Raw genomic sequence first — 19,928 nt, 5'->3', positions numbered from 1 at the left:
AGCAAAACAGTACAAACAGTCAAATGAAATTGGAACACATATACAGTAGTAGTAATAGTAAATGGTAAAATAGTAATATTTCCTTACTCAATATTAAACCTAAATATGTGCTTGAAAGAAATACATCCTGGAGTCTTTGCAACAATGTGACAAAAACCCAGATTAGATCATGTATACAGTACATTTTATATTTACACTACCGGTCAAAAGTTTTAGAACACCAACTTATTCAAGGGTTTAAATTTATTTTTACTATTTTCTACATTGTAGAATAATAGTGAAGACATCAAAACTATGAAATAACACATATGTCGTAACCAAAAAAGTGTTAAACAAATCAAAATGTATTTTATATTTGAGATTCTTCAAATAGCCACCCTTCGACTTGATGACAGCTGAGCACACTGTTGGCATTCTCTCAACCAGCTTCATGAGGTAGTCACCCAAAATGGAATTTCTTTCCTTATTAATGTGTTTGAGACAGTTGCGGTTGAGATCAGTTGTGTTGTGACAAGGTAGGGGTGGTATACAGAAGATAGCCCTATTTGGTAATAGATTGAGTACATATTATGACAAGAACAGCTCAAATAAGCAAAGAGAAACGACAGTCCATCATTACTCTAAGAAATTAAGGTCAGTCAATACGGAACATTTCAAGAACTTTGAAAGTTTCTTCAAATGCAGTCGCAAAAACCATCAAGCGCTATGATGAAACTAGCTCTCATGAGGACCGCCACAGGAATGGAAGACCCAGAGTTACCTCTGCTGCATAGGATAAGTTCATTAGAGTTACCAGTCTCAGAAATTGCAGCCCAAATAAATGATTCACAGAGTTCAAGTAACAGACACATCTCAACATCAACTGTTCAGAGGAGACCGTGTGAATCAGGCCTCCGTGGTCGAATTGCTGCAAAGAAACCACTACTAAAGTACACCAATAATAAGAAGAGACATGCTTGGGCCAAGAAACACGAACAATGGACATTAGACCCGTGGAAATTTGTCCTTTGGTCTGGAATCCAAATTGGAGATTTTTGGTTCCAACCGCCGTGTCTTTGTGAGACGCGGTGTGGGTGAACGGATGATCTCTGCAGTGTGGTTCCCACCCTAAAGCATGGAGGAGGAGGAGTTTATGGTGTACGGGTGCTTTGCTGATGACAGTCTGTGATGTATTAGAATTCAAGGCACCCTTAACCAGCATGCCTACCACAGCATTCTGCAGTGATACGCCATCCCATCTGGTTTGGGCTTAGTGGGACTATCATTTGATTTTCAACAGGACAATGACCCAACACACCTCGAGGCTGTGTAAGGGCTATTTGACCAAGAATGAGAGTGATGGAGTGCTGCATCAGATGACCTGGCCTCCACAATCCCCCAACCTCAATCAAATTGAAATGGTTTGGGAGGAGTCAGACCGCAGAGTGAAGGAAAAGCAGCCAACAAGTGCTCAGCATATATGGGAACTCCTTCAAGACTGTTGGAAAAGCATTCCAGATGAAGCTGGTTGAGAGAATGCCAAGAGCGTGCAAAGCTGTCATCAAGTTGAAGGGTGGCTATTTTAAGAATCTCAAATATAAAATATATTTTAATTTGTTTAACACTTTTTTTGGTTACTGCATGATTCCATATGTGTTATTTCATAGTGTTGATGTCTTTACTATTATTCTACAATGTAGAAAATAGTAAAAATAAAGAAAAACCCTTGAATGAGTAGGTGTTCTAAAACTTTTGACCGGTAGTGTACATTTTAGTCATTTAACAGACACAGTTAGTGCATTCATCTTAAAATAGCTACATGGAACAGCCTCATATCAGTCATAGTTAGCTACTTTGAGGAAAAATTTACTATCAGCAAAGTCAGAGTTAAAAGGGTAAAAGGGGGGATAAAGTGTGAGTGTTAGTTAATGTTAACAGTAGGTTTATAATAGGATTCAATGTTGAACCAATTTTTAACACTTGGCCGGGATTGCATCCGTTACGCTGTTCTAGATGTTCAATATATGTCAAAAGCCAGTGGGCCCTTCATTGAGAAACCAATGACAAAAGACACATTTTCTCCCTCGATTTTTCCACAAAGCTGGCTTTTGAACATTGGAATGACTTCGATCTTTGAGCCTGTGTTCCAGGTAACTGCCAAAATTAATTTTCTTTGAACCCATCCTGTCACCCTGCAAAGGAGCTCCTTGACCCTCTCATGCTTCCATATTTTGCCATTTTCCCAGAGCGAAGCAAAGTTTTCTTGTGGGCTTACACACCTCTCAAGTTCTCCAAGGTGGATAAGACGGTCATAGCCCTGTTTCTTCCCCAAGAAGAAATGGACAACAGGCGACTTTCCATTCAACACCGATTTCATCTCGTTCCAGAATGATGTCCTCATCTGTGACACATAGCTTCCCAACTTCTGAGACTCCACAGTTTGTGACATAACGATCTGTTGTGGCCACAGCAGAGCTACAGCAATGAAGTGCAATGCCAAGGTCTCACCATATGGGATTTGACCTTGAAGAACTTGGCAAAGAAGATCAATGAGGATCTTATACGGGCGAAGGTGTTGAGATTCAGGTTTGACACAGCTTAGCACAACATTGGCATAGATGAAATTTACCATTTCTCTCACGCTCCTTTCAGGAGTTTTACTCAGAATGAAGTCATACTGCCGGACTATCTTTACCATCATGTCAGTTGAGGTAACATTGGAGAGACAATTTAGAATCCCAGAGTAAGTATCAGCTTTTCTCATCTCCAAAAATTGCCTTGCCTTGTGAATTTGGAGCATGATGCTCAGGTTCTTGTTTTTCATTAATTCTGTGGAATCTGTCTTGCAAAAGAGGTCACTGTATTGATAAAAGCACCGGAAGAGCTCCTGTCGAGTTCTTTCCTCTCGACTGTCTTTCAGGGTGAACCTGGGACCCAAATTGACATGAAAGCTGTCAAGAAAATCAAAATGCCTCTTCATGTTATGTCTGAGGTTGTACAAAAGATCTTCAAATTCACGGAGAATGCAGTAATACAAGGCATGTTTGTGATGTTTGGAATCATTCCTCGCAACATCTTGGATTGTAAATCTGCCAGACAGAACTTCACTCAGAATATCATGATGGCAATTGCCTGAAGAAAACACTGGACATTTTTCCAGTATTTCGATGATGATGACTGCAACCTGAATTTCTCCAAGGCACCCTGCAGTGTTGAAAGGGCTGTTGTCTCTCTTGTTTTGTACTCTCAGAGTAGCCTCCTTCTTTGCAATTTCCTGTGTATCCCTGAAGGCCTCTGTTGCTGACTGGGCCATTCTAAGATAGCCTTTGAGCCTTTCAGGTCTTATGGGATCTTCTTTGTCACTTTGTATTTCACTCTTTAGCTCATGCTTGATCACTTGTGCAGATGTGTCAGAAATGTAGGAGTTATCTCTGGAAAGATCTTTCGCATTCTTTGCCCAGTCCTTTGCCTCCCTGAAATCCCTTTTCTTCAGGTATTGGTATCTGGCAAGAAGCTGAGAGATGACAGCATCTTTTTCAAAGCGCTTGGCTGCATTGAATAGAACATTTTCTTCAACACCTGGTGTCTCCTTTGCAATATCCTGGATGAGAGGTGAAAATTGAGAATCTTCACCCTTGACTGAGTGATGTCTTTTCACTAACATGGTGTGAACATCCTTCATGAGTTTATCTTTGCCCTGTATGCACTCATAAAGCTTGTCTGTGGTGAGCAGTAGATCAGTGATCTCAGCTTTGGTTACACTGTATGTGGTTGTAAGCTCCTTCAAACAGTGCACGGCCATGCTTGAGTGGATCATTCTCACTGCCTCGAATACAACCTTAGCCTCCTCTGTGCAGCAGGTCACTAGAGTGGAAAACTTCCCAAATCCAGCCTTAACATCAGAGGACCCACTATAAGGCTTGGTCTGGAGGCCAAGAAACTCTTCACAGAGAGAGACTGAGAGTGTTGCACCCTTGCAGTAGACATTCAACAAGACCAGAACAGCAATGAGTTGTGCATGTTTGTGATTTATGTTGAAGCTCTTTAGGGTGTTGCGAGCCACACCCTGTATATACTCGGGTGAAAAGTTCTTCTTCATGATCATGAAAGCGTAGAATGTGTCTGCATTCTTGTAGGTCTTCTCAATCTCCTCCAGTTTTTTCTCGAACTGCCTCTGCTCCATTTCAGAGAGGTTATTGCCAATGAACACAGTGTCTTCAGTTGATTCAGTCTTCTCCCAAGACTCAGCCCTCATGCAATTGAGTAGAATGACCTGCGGGGACCTAGATCCAATGTCCTTCTTGACACATTCCTTCTCAATGAGCTGCTGCAAATCATATGCGTCATCCATCTCCTCAAAGTCATCTAGCATGAGCAACACAGGAATCCGGGACGATTGTTCTGTTGTCTCATACATCAGTAGCTTGACCACCTGCTCGGCAACAACAACATGATCCGCGGTTCTGTCCCTCAGAACAGCACAACGGAACTTGTCTTTCAGTGCCCATAATATATGCATGGCTAGTGTAGTTCCACCACATCCTGGGACATGCAAAAGTTTGAAGGACACACAAGCTTTTCTCAAAGAGCTCAAAGCTGGTAGGACAGTGTTCATGATGAAGTCAAACTTGTCCCGTTTGATGAATGGCATGGATCCTGGCTGCTCAGAGAAATAGAAGTTCCACCATAACACCTTTCCTCCTTTGTAGAACTTCTCCTGTATGATGGCCTTGTCTTCATTTCCTCCCTCACACTGATTCACACACAGAACATTCAGGATGTCTAGGCTGCCCTCTTCTTTCTTTTTTAACATCACTTTGCTGCCTCCTCCACAGGGTAGGAAACGGCTGGATTTCCGGTTGTCTGACCACAGACTGAGGACGGTGCCGTTAACTTCAGCAAAACTGAGCTGATATATTGATCTTGCTTTAATGTCTAATCCATAGCGGGATTCAATCAGGTCCCTCCAGCAGGTGAATGCTTCTTCATTTTCACAGATGCAAAGTATTTGCTCTGTTCCTCTGAGCTCCTGCCAGAATGTGCTGAAGGTCTCAAGCAGAGGGTCCATTTTCTCACTCACAGTAGATAGCAATATAAAAATAACCAGGAATCTCTTGTGTGGTAGCACATCTTTCCGACACAGAAATGAAATCACATTTCGTACAGACGCTCCTTTCTCTATTAACCAGTCATCTACATCTGAGGGTCTCTCTCTTTCGATACCCCCATTGCAGAGGATCCAGCTGGTGTTTCGAGTCAGTTTTAGCTTGCTAGCAATGTCCTCGACAGCCTCTGTGATTTTATATTGTACTGGCAAGTGGATATTTATTGTACTCTGGTCTTCAAAGTGCTTCATCAATCCATGTTTTGCCGACTCAGGGTCAAAGTCCAAAACAGCAGTTGGGTTTAGTTCAGGAATAAATCCCAGGGATTCCAATTGAACTAAATGTGATTTGTTTGTCACTATCAAATACCGCTCAAAGTGGGACTTGTCTAAGGATTGGGATCCACCTGTTATCATTTCACTTAGTCTGGAGCCCTGGACACTACTTTTAACCACACTAAGGCGATTTTCCTCCGCCTGTTTTCTTAGCAGTGACAGCTGTGGCACATCGTCGAGAAACCTATTGTATTCTTCCTTTGGCTTGGCAAAAGTGGTTAGTGCAAGGAGATCCCTGCTGCTGCTGTGATCACGAATGAAGAAGAGTTTTTTCTCCTCTTTCTCTGTTTCTTTGCTTTTGGACTTCCTCTTTGATTTCCTTGTATCCAAGTGGAAAACGTGATAGAAGTTCTCTTGACAGATCACAAAGTCTGGCACAATGTCCACTTCTATCACATACTTCTCTGAGGATGTCATATCAGGATTGAGAACCTCAACAAATCGAGGTGGTTTGATGCACATCTTGGCTGTCTGGATATGTCTATACTCAAAATGACCCTCAATGGCTTGTGGCAGAGCATTGACATATGCCTCTTTGTCCGGGACGCTAACTCCCAAAACTTGCCCATGAACAAAGTCTGGCTTGTCACCAACTCCAAAATGTATGGTGCCATTAGTGCGGCTATTCATGCAGGCTGCTGCAAATCGAATAACCTCATCAGTGAACTTTTCCATTTTGCTCTCCACAGCTGCCTCTGACATATGGATGTATCCTTTATATTCATGACAGGGTTCGATATAGTCTGATGCACCGGATTCTGTTACATCAAGAACGCTGTTCGCCTTGTATCTGCAGGCATCATGGTGTCGATGAAAAGGGTACGGCTTGCACGGTCTCCCAGACTGATTTGTTGTTGGGCTACTCAACTGCTCTTTCTTAAATTTCAAATGTTCATCCCTCTTGTGAATGATCAACTTTGCAGGCCCCAGTGTGACACCCACCTCTAGTAAATCAGATTTTTCTAAAAGTAAAAGACTGGGCCCATTAATGTTCTGCTGAAGCAAGATATTTGCAGATTCACCATCCACACAAGCCTCGTTGAGAGCCCATTGTTTCACATGATGTTTATTCCAATCCTTAATCTCATCTGGCAGGTCAGTTGGTTTGTCATCTTCATTCTGAAATAAAATAGTCACATTTCATTCAAATGTATAAGCCACTGTATATGGATGTTAACAATAAGATTATTGACAGCTGATTTAACAGTGTTTTATCCCATCTAAAGCTATGACCACAAGCAGAACATAACCGATGTGTATACTGTATAAACCAAGCAGAAAAAAAATTGAAAGACAACCCCAGATTCTGAATGTAGTTTTGGTGTTTCTGTTTCTGACAAAAATTATTTGTTATATACCTTGATTTCGACTTGTTCAGCCATACTGAAATCCATTGAATCCTTTTCACTGAAGTGGTTCTTCAGTCAAACTTATAGAGAAGCTGAAAAATATTGTGACATTATATTCCATTACACAAAATTCAGTATAGTCACCCATTGAATAGGCCAGAGAGATTCAGAATTAAACCAACAAAACTTGATTTACCCAATTTCTTTCTGTCTTCACCATACCTGCATAAAGGCTGTGCTGCCGTGTTGCTGTAAACATAAAACAAGGAGGGCAAGAATATATTATCATGAAACTGTAAAAGGATACCATCACAAACATTGTAACTAAGGTGGTGCACACTTGCTGATCCAATCACTTCCAAATTCGTTTTGAATAATGCCCGAGGCACAAACAGTTTCAATTAACAGATAAAATCACGAGGTCAAACAAAGTTAAATGAAACAATTCAGTTTAGATTCAGGCTCTGAATGTAGGCCAACTAGCAGCTACTCTGTGTAAGACAAGATGTAGCCGTGGTCTGCAAATCACAAAAGAAGGGAGTTGGGTGTCTAAGAAAAAAACCCAAAATGGTACAAATATGCAGTTCTAATGATCCCAAAGAAACAAATAATGAATACCTAATGCTGTTCAATGGTCATTTCAATTAATTATGTCATTTTGGGGGGATAATGACAGTGAGAAAGTCAGTTTTGGTGACTTTTTATAAGGACATTCTACTCCAAAATGAATTAAAATAAAATTATGCTGACATCTTAAACATAAAATGCTCCCAATAACATATTTGTCAATATTATCAGGCAGGACCCTATGATCACTTGGCTACATAGCTGATGCCTGCTGGACTGTTCATCAATCACGGTACTCCATTCTGTTTATTTGTCGGCCCCAGCCGCAAACTCAGGCTCTGTGTGTAGTTAACCAACCCTCTCTGCTCAATCATCGCCATTTTACCTGTTGTTGTTGTTTAAGCTGATTAGCTGTTGTTGTCTCACCCGTTGTTGTCTTAGCTAGCTCTCCCAATCAACACCTGTGATTACTTTATGCCTCGCTGTATGTCTCTCTCAAACGTCAAAATGCCTTGTATACTGTTGTTTAGGTTAGTTATCATTGTTTTAGTTTACAATGGAGCCCCTAGTTCCACTCATCATACCTCTGATACCTCCTTTGTCCCACCTCCCACACATGCAGTGACCTCACCCATTATAACCAGCATGTCCAGAGATACAACCTCTCTTATCATCACTCAGTGCCTGGGCTTATCTCCGCTGTATCCGCACCCCACCATACTCGTCTGCACATTATGCGCCGAATATATTCTACCACGCCCAGAAATCGCTCCTTTTATTCTTTGTCCCCAATGCTCTAGGCAACCAGTTTTGATAGCCTTTAGCCGTACCCTCATCCTACTCTTCCTCTGTTCCTCGGGTGATGTGGAGGTAAACCCAGGCCCTGCGTGTCCCCAGGCACCCTCATTTGTTGACTTCTGTGATCGAAAAAGGCTTGGTTTCATGCATGTCAACATCAGAAGCCTCCTACCTAAGTTTGTTTTACTCACTGCTTTAGCACACTCCGCCAACCCTGATGTCCTTGCCGTGTCTGAATCCTGGCTTAGGAAGGCCACCAAAAATTCTGAGATTTGCATACCCAACTATAACATTTTCCATCAAAATAAAACTGCCAAAGGGGGAGGAGTTGCAATATATTGCAGAGATAGCCTGCAAAGTTCTGTCATACTTTCCAGGTCTATACCCAAACAGTTCAAACTTTTAAATTAATCTCTCCAGAAATAAGTCTCTCACTGTTGCCGCCTGCTACCGACCCCCCTCCGCTCCCAGCTGTGCCCTGGACACCATTTGTGAATTGATCGCCCCCCATCGAGCTTCAGAGTTCGTTCTGTTAGGTGACCTAAACTGGGATATGCTTAACACCCCGGCCATCCTACAATCTAAGCTAGATGCCCTCAATCTCACACAAATCACCAAGGAACCCACCAGGTACAATCCTAAATCCGTAAACATGGGCACCCTCATAGATATCATCCTAACCAACTTGCCCTCTAAATATACCCCTGCTGTTGTTAATCAGGATCTCAGCGATCACTGCCTCATTGCTTGCATCCTTAATGGGTCTGCGGTCAAAAGACCACCCCTCATCACTATCAAATGCTCCCTAAAACACTTATGCGAGCAGGCCTTTCTAATCGACCTGGCCCGGGTATCCTGGAAGGATATTGACCTCATCCTGTCAGTTGAGGATGCCTGGTCATTCTTTAAAAGTAATTCCCTCACCATCTTAGATAAGCATGCCCCATTCAAAAAATGCAGAACTAAGAACAGATATAGCCCTTAGTTCACTCCAGAACTGACTGCCCTTGACCAGCACAAAAACATCCTGTGGCGGACTGCAATAGCATTGAATAGTCCCCGCGATATGCCGCTGTTCAGGGAAGTCAGGAATCAATACACGCAGTCAGTCAGGAAAGCAAAGGCTAGCTTTTTCAATCAGAAATTTGCATCCTGTAGCTCTAACTCCAAAAAGTTTTGGACACTGTAAAGCCCATGGAGAACAAGAGCACCTCCTCCCAGCTGCCCACTGCACTGAGGCTAGGTAACACGGTCACCACCGATAATTCCATGAAAGTCAAAACTTTCAATAAGCATTTCTCAACGGCTGGCCATGCCTTCCTCCTGGCTACTCCAACCCCGGCCAACAACTCCAACTCCAACCCCGGCCAACAGCCCACCCCCCCCTGGACAAAACCTGGACCCGTACAAATCAGCTGGGCTAGACAATCTGGACCCTCTCTTTCTAAAACTATCCGCCGCCATTGTTGCAACCCCTATTACCAGCCTGTTCAACCTGTCTTTCGTATCGTCCGAGATCCCTAAAGATTGGAAAGCTGCCGCGGTCACCCCCCTCTTCAAAGGGGGTGACACCCTAGACCCAAACTGTTACATACCTATATCCTGCCCTGCCTATCTAAAGTCTTCAAAAGCCAAGTTAATAAACAGATCACTGAACATTTCAAATCCCACTGTACCTTCTCCGCTGTGCAATCCGGTTTCCGAGCCGGTCACGAGTGCACCTCAGCCACGCTCAGGGTACTAAACGATATCATAACCGCCATTGATAAAAGACAGTACTGTGCAGCCGTCTTCATCGACCTGGCCAAGGCTTTCGACTCTGTCAATCACCGTATTCCAGACTCAATAGCCTTGGTTTTTCTAATGACTGCCTCGCTTGGTTCACCAACTACTTTGCAGAAAGAGTTCACTGTGTCAAATCGGAGGGCCTGTTGTCTGGACCTCTGGCAGTCTCTATGGGGGTACCACAGTGTTCAATTCTCAGGCCGACTCTTTTCTCTGTATATATCAATGATGACGCTCTTGCTGCGGGCGATTCCATGATCCACTTCTACGCAGACGGCACCATTCTGTATACTTCTGGCCCTTCCTTGGACACTGTGCTAACTAACCTCCAAACGAGCGTCAATGCCATTCATCACTCCTTCTGTGGCCTCCAACTGCTCTTAAACGCTAGTAAAACCAAATGCATGCTTTTCAACCGTTCGCTGCCCACACCCGCCCACCCGACTAGCATCACCACCCTGGACGGTTCCGACCTAGAATGTGTGGACAACTACAGTGCCTTGCCAAAGTATTCGGCCCCCTTGAACTTTGCGACCTTTTGCCACATTTCAGGCTTCAAACATAAAGATATAAAACTGTATTTTTTTGTGAAGAATCAACAACAAGTGGGACACAATCATGAAGTGGAACGACATTTATTGGATATTTCAAACTTTTTTAACAAATCAAAAACTGAAAAATTGGGCGTGCAAAATTATTCAGCCCCTTTACTTTCAGTGCAGCAAACTCTCTCCAGAAGTTCAGTGAGGATCTCTGAATGATCCAATGTTGACCTAAATGACTAATGATGATAAATACAATCCACCTGTGTGTAATCAAGTCTCCGTATAAATGCACCTGCACTGTGATAGTCTCAGAGGTCCGTTAAAAGCACAGAGAGCATCATGAAGAACAAGGAACACACCAGGCAGGTCCGAGATACTGTTGTGAAGAAGTTTAAAGTCGGATTTGGATACAAAAAGATTTCCCAAGCTTTAAACATCCCAAGGAGCACTGTGCAAGCGATAATATTGAAATGGAAGGAGTATCAGACCACTGCAAATCTACCAAGACCTGGCCGTCCCTCTAAACTTTCAGCTCATACAAGGAGAAGACTGATCAGAGATGCAGCCAAGAGGCCCATGATCACTCTGGATGAACTGCAGAGATCTACAGCTGAGGTGGGAGACTCTGTCCATAGGACAACAATCAGTAGTATATTGCACAAATCTGGCCTTTATGGAAGAGTGGCAAGAAGAAAGCCATTTCTTAAAGATATCCATAAAAAGTGTCGTTTAAAGTTTGCCACAAGCCACCTGGGAGACACACCAAACATGTGGAAGAAGGTGCTCTGGTCAGATGAAACCAAAATTGAACTTTTTGGCAACAATGCAAAACGTTATGTTTGGCATAAAAGCAACACAGCTCATCACCCTGAACACACCATCCCCACTGTCAAACATGTTGGTGGCAGCATCATGGTTTGGGCCTGCTTTTCTTCAGCAGGGACAGGGAAGATGGTTAAAATTGATGGGAAGATGGATGGAGCCAAATACAGGACCATTCTGGAAGAAAACCTGATGGAGTCTGCAAAAGACCTGAGACTGGGACGGAGATTTGTCTTCCAACAAGACAATGATCCAAAACATAAAGCAAAATCTACAATGGAATGGTTCAAAAATAAACATATCCAGGTGTTAGAATGGCCAAGTCAAAGTCCAGACCTGAATCCAATCGAGAATCTGTGGAAAGAACTGAAAACTGCTGTTCACAAATGCTCTCCATCCAACCTCACTGAGCTCGAGCTGTTTTGCAAGGAGGAATGGGAAAAAATGTCAGTCTCTCGATGTGCAAAACTGATAGAGACATACTCCAAGCGACTTACAGCTGTAATCGCAGCAAAAGGTGGCGCTACAAAGTATTAACTTAAGGGGGCTGAATAATTTTGCACGCCCAATTTTTCAGTTTTTGATTTGTTTAAAAAGTTTGAAATATCCAATAAATGTCGTTCCACTTCATGATTGTGTCCCACTTGTTGTTGATTCTTCACAAAAAAATACAGTTTTATATCTTTATGTTTGAAGCCTGAAATGTGGCAAAAGGTTGCAAAGTTCAAGGGGGCCGAATACTTTCGCAAGGCACTGTATAAATACCTAGGTGTCTGGTTAGACTGCAAACTCTCCTTCCAGACTCATATTAAACATCTCCAATCCAAAATCAAATCTAGAATCGGATTCCTATTTCGCAACAAAGCCTCCTTCACTCACGCCACCAAACTTACCCTAGTAAAACTGACTATCCTACCGATCCTCGACTTCGGCAATGTCATCTACAAAATAGCTTCCAATACTCTACTCAGCAAAATGGATGCAGTCTATCACAGTGCCATCCATTTTGTTACCAAATCCCCTTATACCACCCACCACTGCGACCTGTATGCTCTAACCGGCTGGCCCTCGCTACATATTCATCGCCAGACCCACTGGCTCCAGGTCATCTATAAGTCTATGCTAGGTAAAGCTCCGCCTTATCTCATTTCACTGGTCAATAACAACACCCACTCGTAGCACACGTTCCAGCAGGTATATCTCACTGATCATCCCCAAAGCCAACACCTCATTTGGCCGCCTTTCCTTCCAGGTCTCTGCTGCCAGTGACTGGAACGAATTGCAAAAATCGCTGAAGTTGGACAATTTTATTTCCCTCACTAACTTTAAACATCAGCTATCTGGGCAGCTAACCGATCGCTGCAGCTGTACATGGTTCATCTGTAAATAGCCCACCCAATCTACCTACCTCATCCCCATACTGTTTTTATTTTATTTACTTTTCTGCTCTCTTGCACACCAGTATCTCTACTTGCACATCGTCATCTGCTCATTTATCACTCCAGTGTTAATCTGCTAAATTGTAATTATTCGCTCCTTTGGCCTACCTCCTCATGCCTTTTGCACACACTGTATATAGACTTTATTTTTTCGACTGTGTCATTGACTTGTTTATTGTGCTATTGGCTTGTTTATAGTTTACTCCATGTGTAACTCTGTGTTGTTGTCTGTGTCACGCTGCTTTGCTTTATCTTGGCTAGGTCGCAGTTGTAAATGAGAACTTGTTCTCAACTAGCCTACCTGGTTAAATAAAGGTGAAATAAATAAAAAAAAATTAAAAAGGTGTGCTATTTAGCAATAAGCATTATCACCTGATGCAGCACAGCAGCTATAAATAAATAGGCTTGGGGTTTCCCATCTACATTTACCGGATTGGGCTAATCAATAGCTAGATCACAAACTCTAAAGTCTAAACATAAGTTAGCAACATATTGATGACTTGAATGTCCAAAAGAAATGTTCCACTGGCATTCAGCCAACCAAGGATTATGTACTGTGAATATAATGTAGGCTACACTTAGCCCTGGGTACATAGCCCCAGTCTTCCCTATGCATTCAACACCATTGGCAATCGCTAAAGCGCATAATTCAATTGAGATTTTTTGTCACTGGCATACACACAATAACCCCATACTGTCAAAGTGGAATTATGTTTTTCGAAATGTTTTAAAATGAAAAGCTGAAATGTCTTGAGTCAATAAACATTCCACCCTCTTTTTATAGCAATACTACATTCAGGAGTAAAAATGTGCTTAACAAGTCAACTAATAAGTTGCATGGACTCTGTGTGCAATAATAGCACTTAACACTAGAACCACCTGGCATTTTAGCCTATTAGTGCCCGCTAGAGAACGTTGAGAAGGTTGCCAGGTGTCCCATTTAGCATACGCGTCAGATGCATACCAACCTGCAAGGTACGCAAACATAAGTACCAAGACTTGATAAATAGTGCATAAACAATTAATTATAAAACATGAATATCATGAAGAAATATTAGTCTAAATATATCCATGTAAAAATATAACAATAGTTATTGTTTTTAGATAGTCAAGGATATGTTTGTATAATTCTACAATGTCCTAGTGAAAAAAGTCCTAATTTTCCACACTTCCAGTCAATGACCCATCAACATTATAACAGTCTAATAATAACATTTCATATATGCTATTGAAAGAATAATTATTTGGTTGTCTTTAAAAAGGTCTCAGGTAACATTAGAAAACTAAAAAACTATTATTTCAAAGAACATAATAGCATTTTCATTAGTTTATGTTACTCTAGACCCCTCAAACTCAACTCTGGACCTCAACTCTGGCCTGCATTTTTTAATTGTTCCCCTATAATCAGGGACTGATTTAGACATGGGACACCAGGGGTGTGCAATTCATTATCAGGTAAGAGCAGAACACCAGCAGGCTCCGGTCCATCATAGGGAAAGAGTTGAATACCCCTGCTCTAGGCTTTATGTAAAAACGAGTCCATCACAAAGAAGTCCATTATACATTTGTTTTGGCAGGTTTAAAGCAAACATTGTGGAAATAAGAAAATGTATTTAAAAGATAACAGAATGGAGAATTGTATGTTTATTATGTTACTAGTCTGCTTAGCAGCCAGAGCATTGCTGCCACTGCTAGTGGTCAATTAATGAAAGCATGGACAGCACAGATATTCTTGGAAAAAGTGACATTTGAAAATAGAGCTGCATCTCTTGAATTTTGAGAGCTACTTGACAAAGTAAGTGTCATAGAAACTGCAGAATATGCTCTTTCTGATACTACATAGAAATCAAAATGTTTTACCTGCATGTGACTGAAGGAGGATTTGATAAAGTAATGCTCCTTTCCCTGCATCTGTCAAATAAGATCTCTTCATGTATAATTTGACAACTGATAATGTCACTCATCAGACTACTGTCAATTTAATCGTGTCTATACGCTAACTCTTATTATTATAAGAGAAATGAGTTTCAGTACATTTTAGTTGTAGTTTTGATGGGTCTGGCTGACTGACATCAATTGTTTCGCCTTGCTCATCAACTTGCATTATTCTAAAGGCCTCCTGCAACAGGTAGCATGTTTTCATTTCACTTACAATAGATCTAATTAGTAATAGCATCATAGTAAATAAAACAGTCACTACCATTCTCTTTAAAGTAAAACGAAAAAGTATCAATCTGCAAGGCGCGCGGTTAAATTATTTGTTATAAACATGAGCACCAAAGTTGATAAATAGGCATAACACAAACTAATCATTACACTATTGTCTTTCTAAATTAAATTAACCTCTTCACCCTTCTTATCATTCAGTCAGGCTTAATTTAAATTAAATTGTGAAGTAACGTGCACAATTAACACCCATTCATTAATTTGTCATTCATTCAGTGAGGAGAGAGATACACATTAGCACCTAGCTGGGTATCAATGTCCTACACTGCATCGTCTTGGCGGGTTAGGTTCAGAATAGGTGTGGGGAAAAAAGTTTTCTGTTTGTGATATAAACATTCTGACAAACGGGCAATGTAAAACTCAAACATTTAGGAAAAGTCAGGGAAGGAGCAGGTTATAGCTTTTTTGTGTGTGTGAGTGTGTGTGTGGGAGGGGGGGGGGGGGGGGGGGGGGCTATTTACAAAATCAAACGTCAGTGGCCGTTAGCCTAATACCCTGACTACACCGCTCGCGCATGTGGCTGCAAAATAAATGTAGAAATGTATGTTATTCAATCATTGCACCCACACTCCTCACGCGGGTCAACGAGCGTCTGCGTTGCCAAGGGCTAAAATAGAAGTCCTTTCTATTTCTGACGCAGATCGCGATGCAAGTCCTGCCTCTCCTATCTCCTCATTGGTTTATAGAAGCAGGTACCCACGTGCCATCTCCTCATTGGTTATACCCACATGGGTGATTGAAAGACGAACTGTGTTGCCAGTCGTCGTGGTAATACTATGAAAGTTTCGATGCCAATCACCATATAAATTCAAAGATGAAAAAGCCTGGAAGGAGAAGAGATGACTAGAAACGATTCGGTTGACCGGTTTATGTGTGGATTACATTTTTCGGAGTAGAGAACCTTGTGCATTTCAGGTAAAATAACAACTCAATGTTTATATCCCAGGAAAAATTAACTAGAAACAGAAAGCTAGCTAAATAGGACAAATGAGCTCGAAAGTGCAAGCTAACTAGCTAAATTGCCATAAATGTCTAATGCTTTTCGACCTGTCCCCAAATTTAAAACATTGTAGTTACTCCACAATACTAACCTAATAGACAGAGGGAAAAGAAGGATGCCTGCAGAAAATAACAAAACATGTATCCTGTTTGCTTGGGCGAAATCCAATACCACGTTTTATTGAGTACCACTCTCCATATTTTCAAGCATAGTGGTGGTTGCATCATGCTATGAGTATGCTTGTAATTGTGAAGGACCGGTGAGTTTTCATGATAAATAATAAACGGAATGGAGCTAAGTACAGGCAAAATCCTAGAGAAAAATCTGGTTCAGTCTGCTTTCCACCAGACACTGGGAGATCAATTCACGTTTCAGTAGGACAATTTACCTAAAACACAAGGCCAAATCAACACTGGAGTTGCTTACCAAGAAGACAGTGAATGTTCCTGAGTGGCCGAGTTACAGTTTTGACTTCAATAAAATTGCAAACGTTTCTAAAAACATTTTTTCACTTTATCATTATGGGGTATTGTGTTAAGATGGGTGAGAGAAAAATCTAATCCATTTTGGATTCAGGCTGTAACACAACAAAATGTGGAATAAGTCAAGGGGTATGAATACTTCCTGAAGGCACTGTATGTAGAAACTGTTTTTGTTGTATAGCACACTGTATTACTTATACAACTAATACAAGGACATGTTACGTAGCTAGGAGTGGTGGGTGCGGAGTCAGGCGCAGAGAGCAGAGGGGTTTTTGGTTTGCCGTATTTTTTCCGGTAAGAATAAGGTCACGCCTACAACTCGGGGTCTCAATTTACTGTTGAGAGTTAGAATAGTAGAATACACATGGTGCAAGTTTGCAATTTGGTTGTGAATCAGCAGTTTTCCTCATGTTATGTCAGTCACTGACAGTCCCTCGATAAGCCACGTCAGCTTACAAGTGTTTTTATTTTTACTATTTTCTACATTGTAGAATAATAGTGAAGACATCAAAACTATTAAATAACACATATGGAATCATGTAGTAATCAAAAAAGTGTTAAACAAATCAAAATATATTTTATATTTGAGATTCTTAAAAGTAGCCACCCTTTGCCTTGATGACAGCTTTGCACACTCTTGGCATTCTTGCAACCAGCTTCATGAGGTAGTCACCTGGAATGCATTTCAATTAACAGGTGTGCCTTGTTAAAAGTTAATTTGAGGAATTTCTTTCCTTCTTAATGCATTTGATCCAATCAGTTGTGTTGTGACAAGGTAGGGGTGGTATACAGAAGCCAACCCTATTTGGCTTCTATAAAAGACCAAGTCCATATTGTAGCCAGAACAGCTCAAATAAGCAAAGAGAAGCAACAGTCCATCATTACTTTAAGACATGAAGGTCAGTCCATACGGAACATTTCAAGAACTTTGAAAGATGCTTCAAGTGCAGTCGCAAAAACCATCAAGCCCTATGATGAAACTGTCTCTCATGAGGACCGCCACAGGAAGACCCAGAGTTACCTCTGCTGCAGAGGATAAGTTGATTAGAGTTACCACCCTCAAAAATTGCAGCCCAAATAAATGCTTCACAGATTTCAACTAACAAACACAACTCAACATCAACTGTTCAGAGGAGACTGTTTGAGTCAGGCTTTCATGGTCGAATTCCTGCAAAGAAACCACTACTAAAGGACACCAATAAGAAGAAAATACTTGCTTGGGCCAAGAAACCTGAGCAATGGACATTAGACCGGTGGAAATCTGCCCTTTGGTCTGATGAGTCCAAATTAGAGATTTTTGGTTCCAACCGCCGTGTCTTTGTGAGATGCAGAGTAGATGAATGGATGATCTCTGCCTGTGTGGTTCCCACCGTGAAGCATGTAGGAGGAGGTGTGATGGTGCTTTGCTGGTGACACTGTCTGTGATTTATTTTGAATTCAAGGCACACTTAACCAGCATGCCTACCACAGCATTCTGCAGCGATACGCCATCCCATCTGGTTTGCGCTTGGTGGGACTATTATTTTTTTCCAACAGGTTAATGACCCAACACACCTCCAGGCTGTGTAAGGGCTATATGACTGAGGAGGAGGTGTGATGGAGTGCTGCATCAGATGACCTAGCCTCCACAATTACCCGATCTCAACCCAATTGAGATGGTTTGGGATGAGTTGGACAGCAGAGTGAAGGAAAAGCAGCAAACAAGTGCTCAGCATATGTGAGAACTCCTTCAAGACTGTTGGAAAGGAAATGACAGGTGAAGCTGGATGAGAATGCCAAGAGTGTGCAAAGCTGACATCAAGGCAAAGGGTGGCTATTTTGAAGAATCTTAAATATTAAATATATTTTGATTTATTTAACACTTTGTTGGTCACTACATGATTCCATATTTGTTATTTAATAGTTTTGATGTCTTCACTATTATTCTACAATGTTGAAAATAGTAACATTTAAAAAAAAACCTTGAATGAGTAGGTGTGTCCAAACTTTTGACTGGTACTGTATGTGAGCAAGATCACGCAGCATGGAGCCAGAGTTGTTAAACTTTGATGGAGATTGCTTGGTGGGTTTGCAGTATTCTGAAGTGTACATGTATGTATTTGCAGAATCAGCAAAGAGTTGTTCAACTTTGATGGAGAATTAACTGTGAAAGAGAACAGCACTGAGTCCTTCATCGATTAGCCATATGAGAGCCGTTACACAAGGTTTTGCACGCCAACAAAATCTTGCTTAGGGCCCCAAAAAATGCTAGGGGTTGCCCTGCATAGAATGGAACAGGTTGAACAATCTAATTGGTAAACTATTCTACTATGGGATTGTCTGATTTTGCTGTTGCTTACAGGTGTTGTTGGCTGTGGAAAATTGAATGTGGACAAAAATATTTCATTACATAGGCCTACTACCGGGATTCAGCTCCACCTTGCTTAATTTAATAGCGGGAGTAAACAAGTGGTGGGGTTGCATAAAGCTGAAACACAAATTCAGGGTTGTGGCTTTAATTATATAAAATGTAAAAACTCCATGAAGAAGCCTCTGTAGAAAGGGTTCTACATTGAACCAAAAAAGTTTCTTCAAAGGGTTCTCCAATGGGGACAGCTGAGGAACCCTTTAAGGTTCTAGATAGCACCTTTTTTCCCCAAGAGTGTAGTGTAACACTTTTCTTGTAGTTTTCGCACTATATGTTAGGCTACTGTAGTTCAATCTGCAACATGTCCTTGATTTCCATAATACACGACAATCGGTTCCAACGGACGTTTTAATGTCATTAATAATAATAGGCCTATAGAAATTTGACATCCAGATAATGGATAACCTACGTGCGCGGGCTCGTCGATGTCAAATGAGGATCGATATCAGACTGAACATAAAACATATTTTATGTAAATTATAATTATATTGGATGCTTTCTTATAATGTAAAACGTAATGCAAACTTACCACTCGTGATTATAGTTTTGATGACAGCTTTCAACATGACATAGTTTGCTGGTCTTTGTGGTGAGAAGAAACGATGGTCTGGTGCTGAAAATATTTTTTTGAGAGAAAGATCTGGAAGGATTCAGAAGACTCAAATAATGTCACGGAGAGGGCGGTCTGATGGCAAACATCTGACTTCACTGAATTAGTGTAAAATATGAAGTTGTTGTTGACAAATTCAATCGAACACTATTATCGAAATATGAAAGATTTTCAAAGACTTTGTTAATTAACATTTTTATTTTAAACGATTGTGTGTAATACTGAAACTGCGTGCCGGGGTGGGCTTTAGCGGTCTTCTCTGGGCAATCCCTTTTCTCGGGTTCCTCCTTAAACATTCGGAGCATTTCAGTTGAAACGAAACTTCACTTGGGGTGTATCTCAATAGTCCGAAGTGGTCCTCTCTGTCTTCTCCTTTTCTTCTATGCTATTGAGTTGAAAGGAGAGGATATGTCCATGATGTATGTCCACCTGTACATTTAAGTTAATATTCTTATTTTTTACTATTTCTTATTGTTGTT

General features: G+C 41.3%; 1 protein-coding gene across 2 annotated transcripts; it reads right to left on the bottom strand.

Moving 5' to 3' along the window:
• Positions 1-1,686: 1,686 nt before the first annotated feature.
• Positions 1,687-19,694, bottom strand: LOC110520283 (sterile alpha motif domain-containing protein 9). 2 transcript variants are annotated; one of them, XM_021597471.2, is made up of 4 exons: positions 19,369-19,694; positions 6,965-7,017; positions 6,778-6,860; positions 1,687-6,538 (listed from the first exon to the last, which is right to left on the bottom strand). In XM_021597471.2, the coding sequence occupies exons 3-4, from the start codon at positions 6,811-6,813 to the stop codon at positions 1,997-1,999; spliced, it is 4,578 nt and encodes a 1,525-aa protein (XP_021453146.1). In that variant the 5' UTR covers positions 6,814-6,860; positions 6,965-7,017; positions 19,369-19,694; the 3' UTR covers positions 1,687-1,996. The 2 variants fall into 2 exon arrangements, with proteins under 2 accessions (XP_021453146.1, XP_021453147.1); XM_021597472.2 differs by having other exon boundaries at positions 6,991-7,017.
• Positions 19,695-19,928: the final 234 nt, after the last annotated feature.

Source organism: Oncorhynchus mykiss, chromosome 3 (genome assembly GCF_013265735.2).
Source record: "Oncorhynchus mykiss isolate Arlee chromosome 3, USDA_OmykA_1.1, whole genome shotgun sequence".
Classification (NCBI taxonomy): Eukaryota; Metazoa; Chordata; class Actinopteri; order Salmoniformes; family Salmonidae; genus Oncorhynchus; species Oncorhynchus mykiss.
This window is presented reverse-complemented; position numbering and strand designations above follow the sequence as displayed.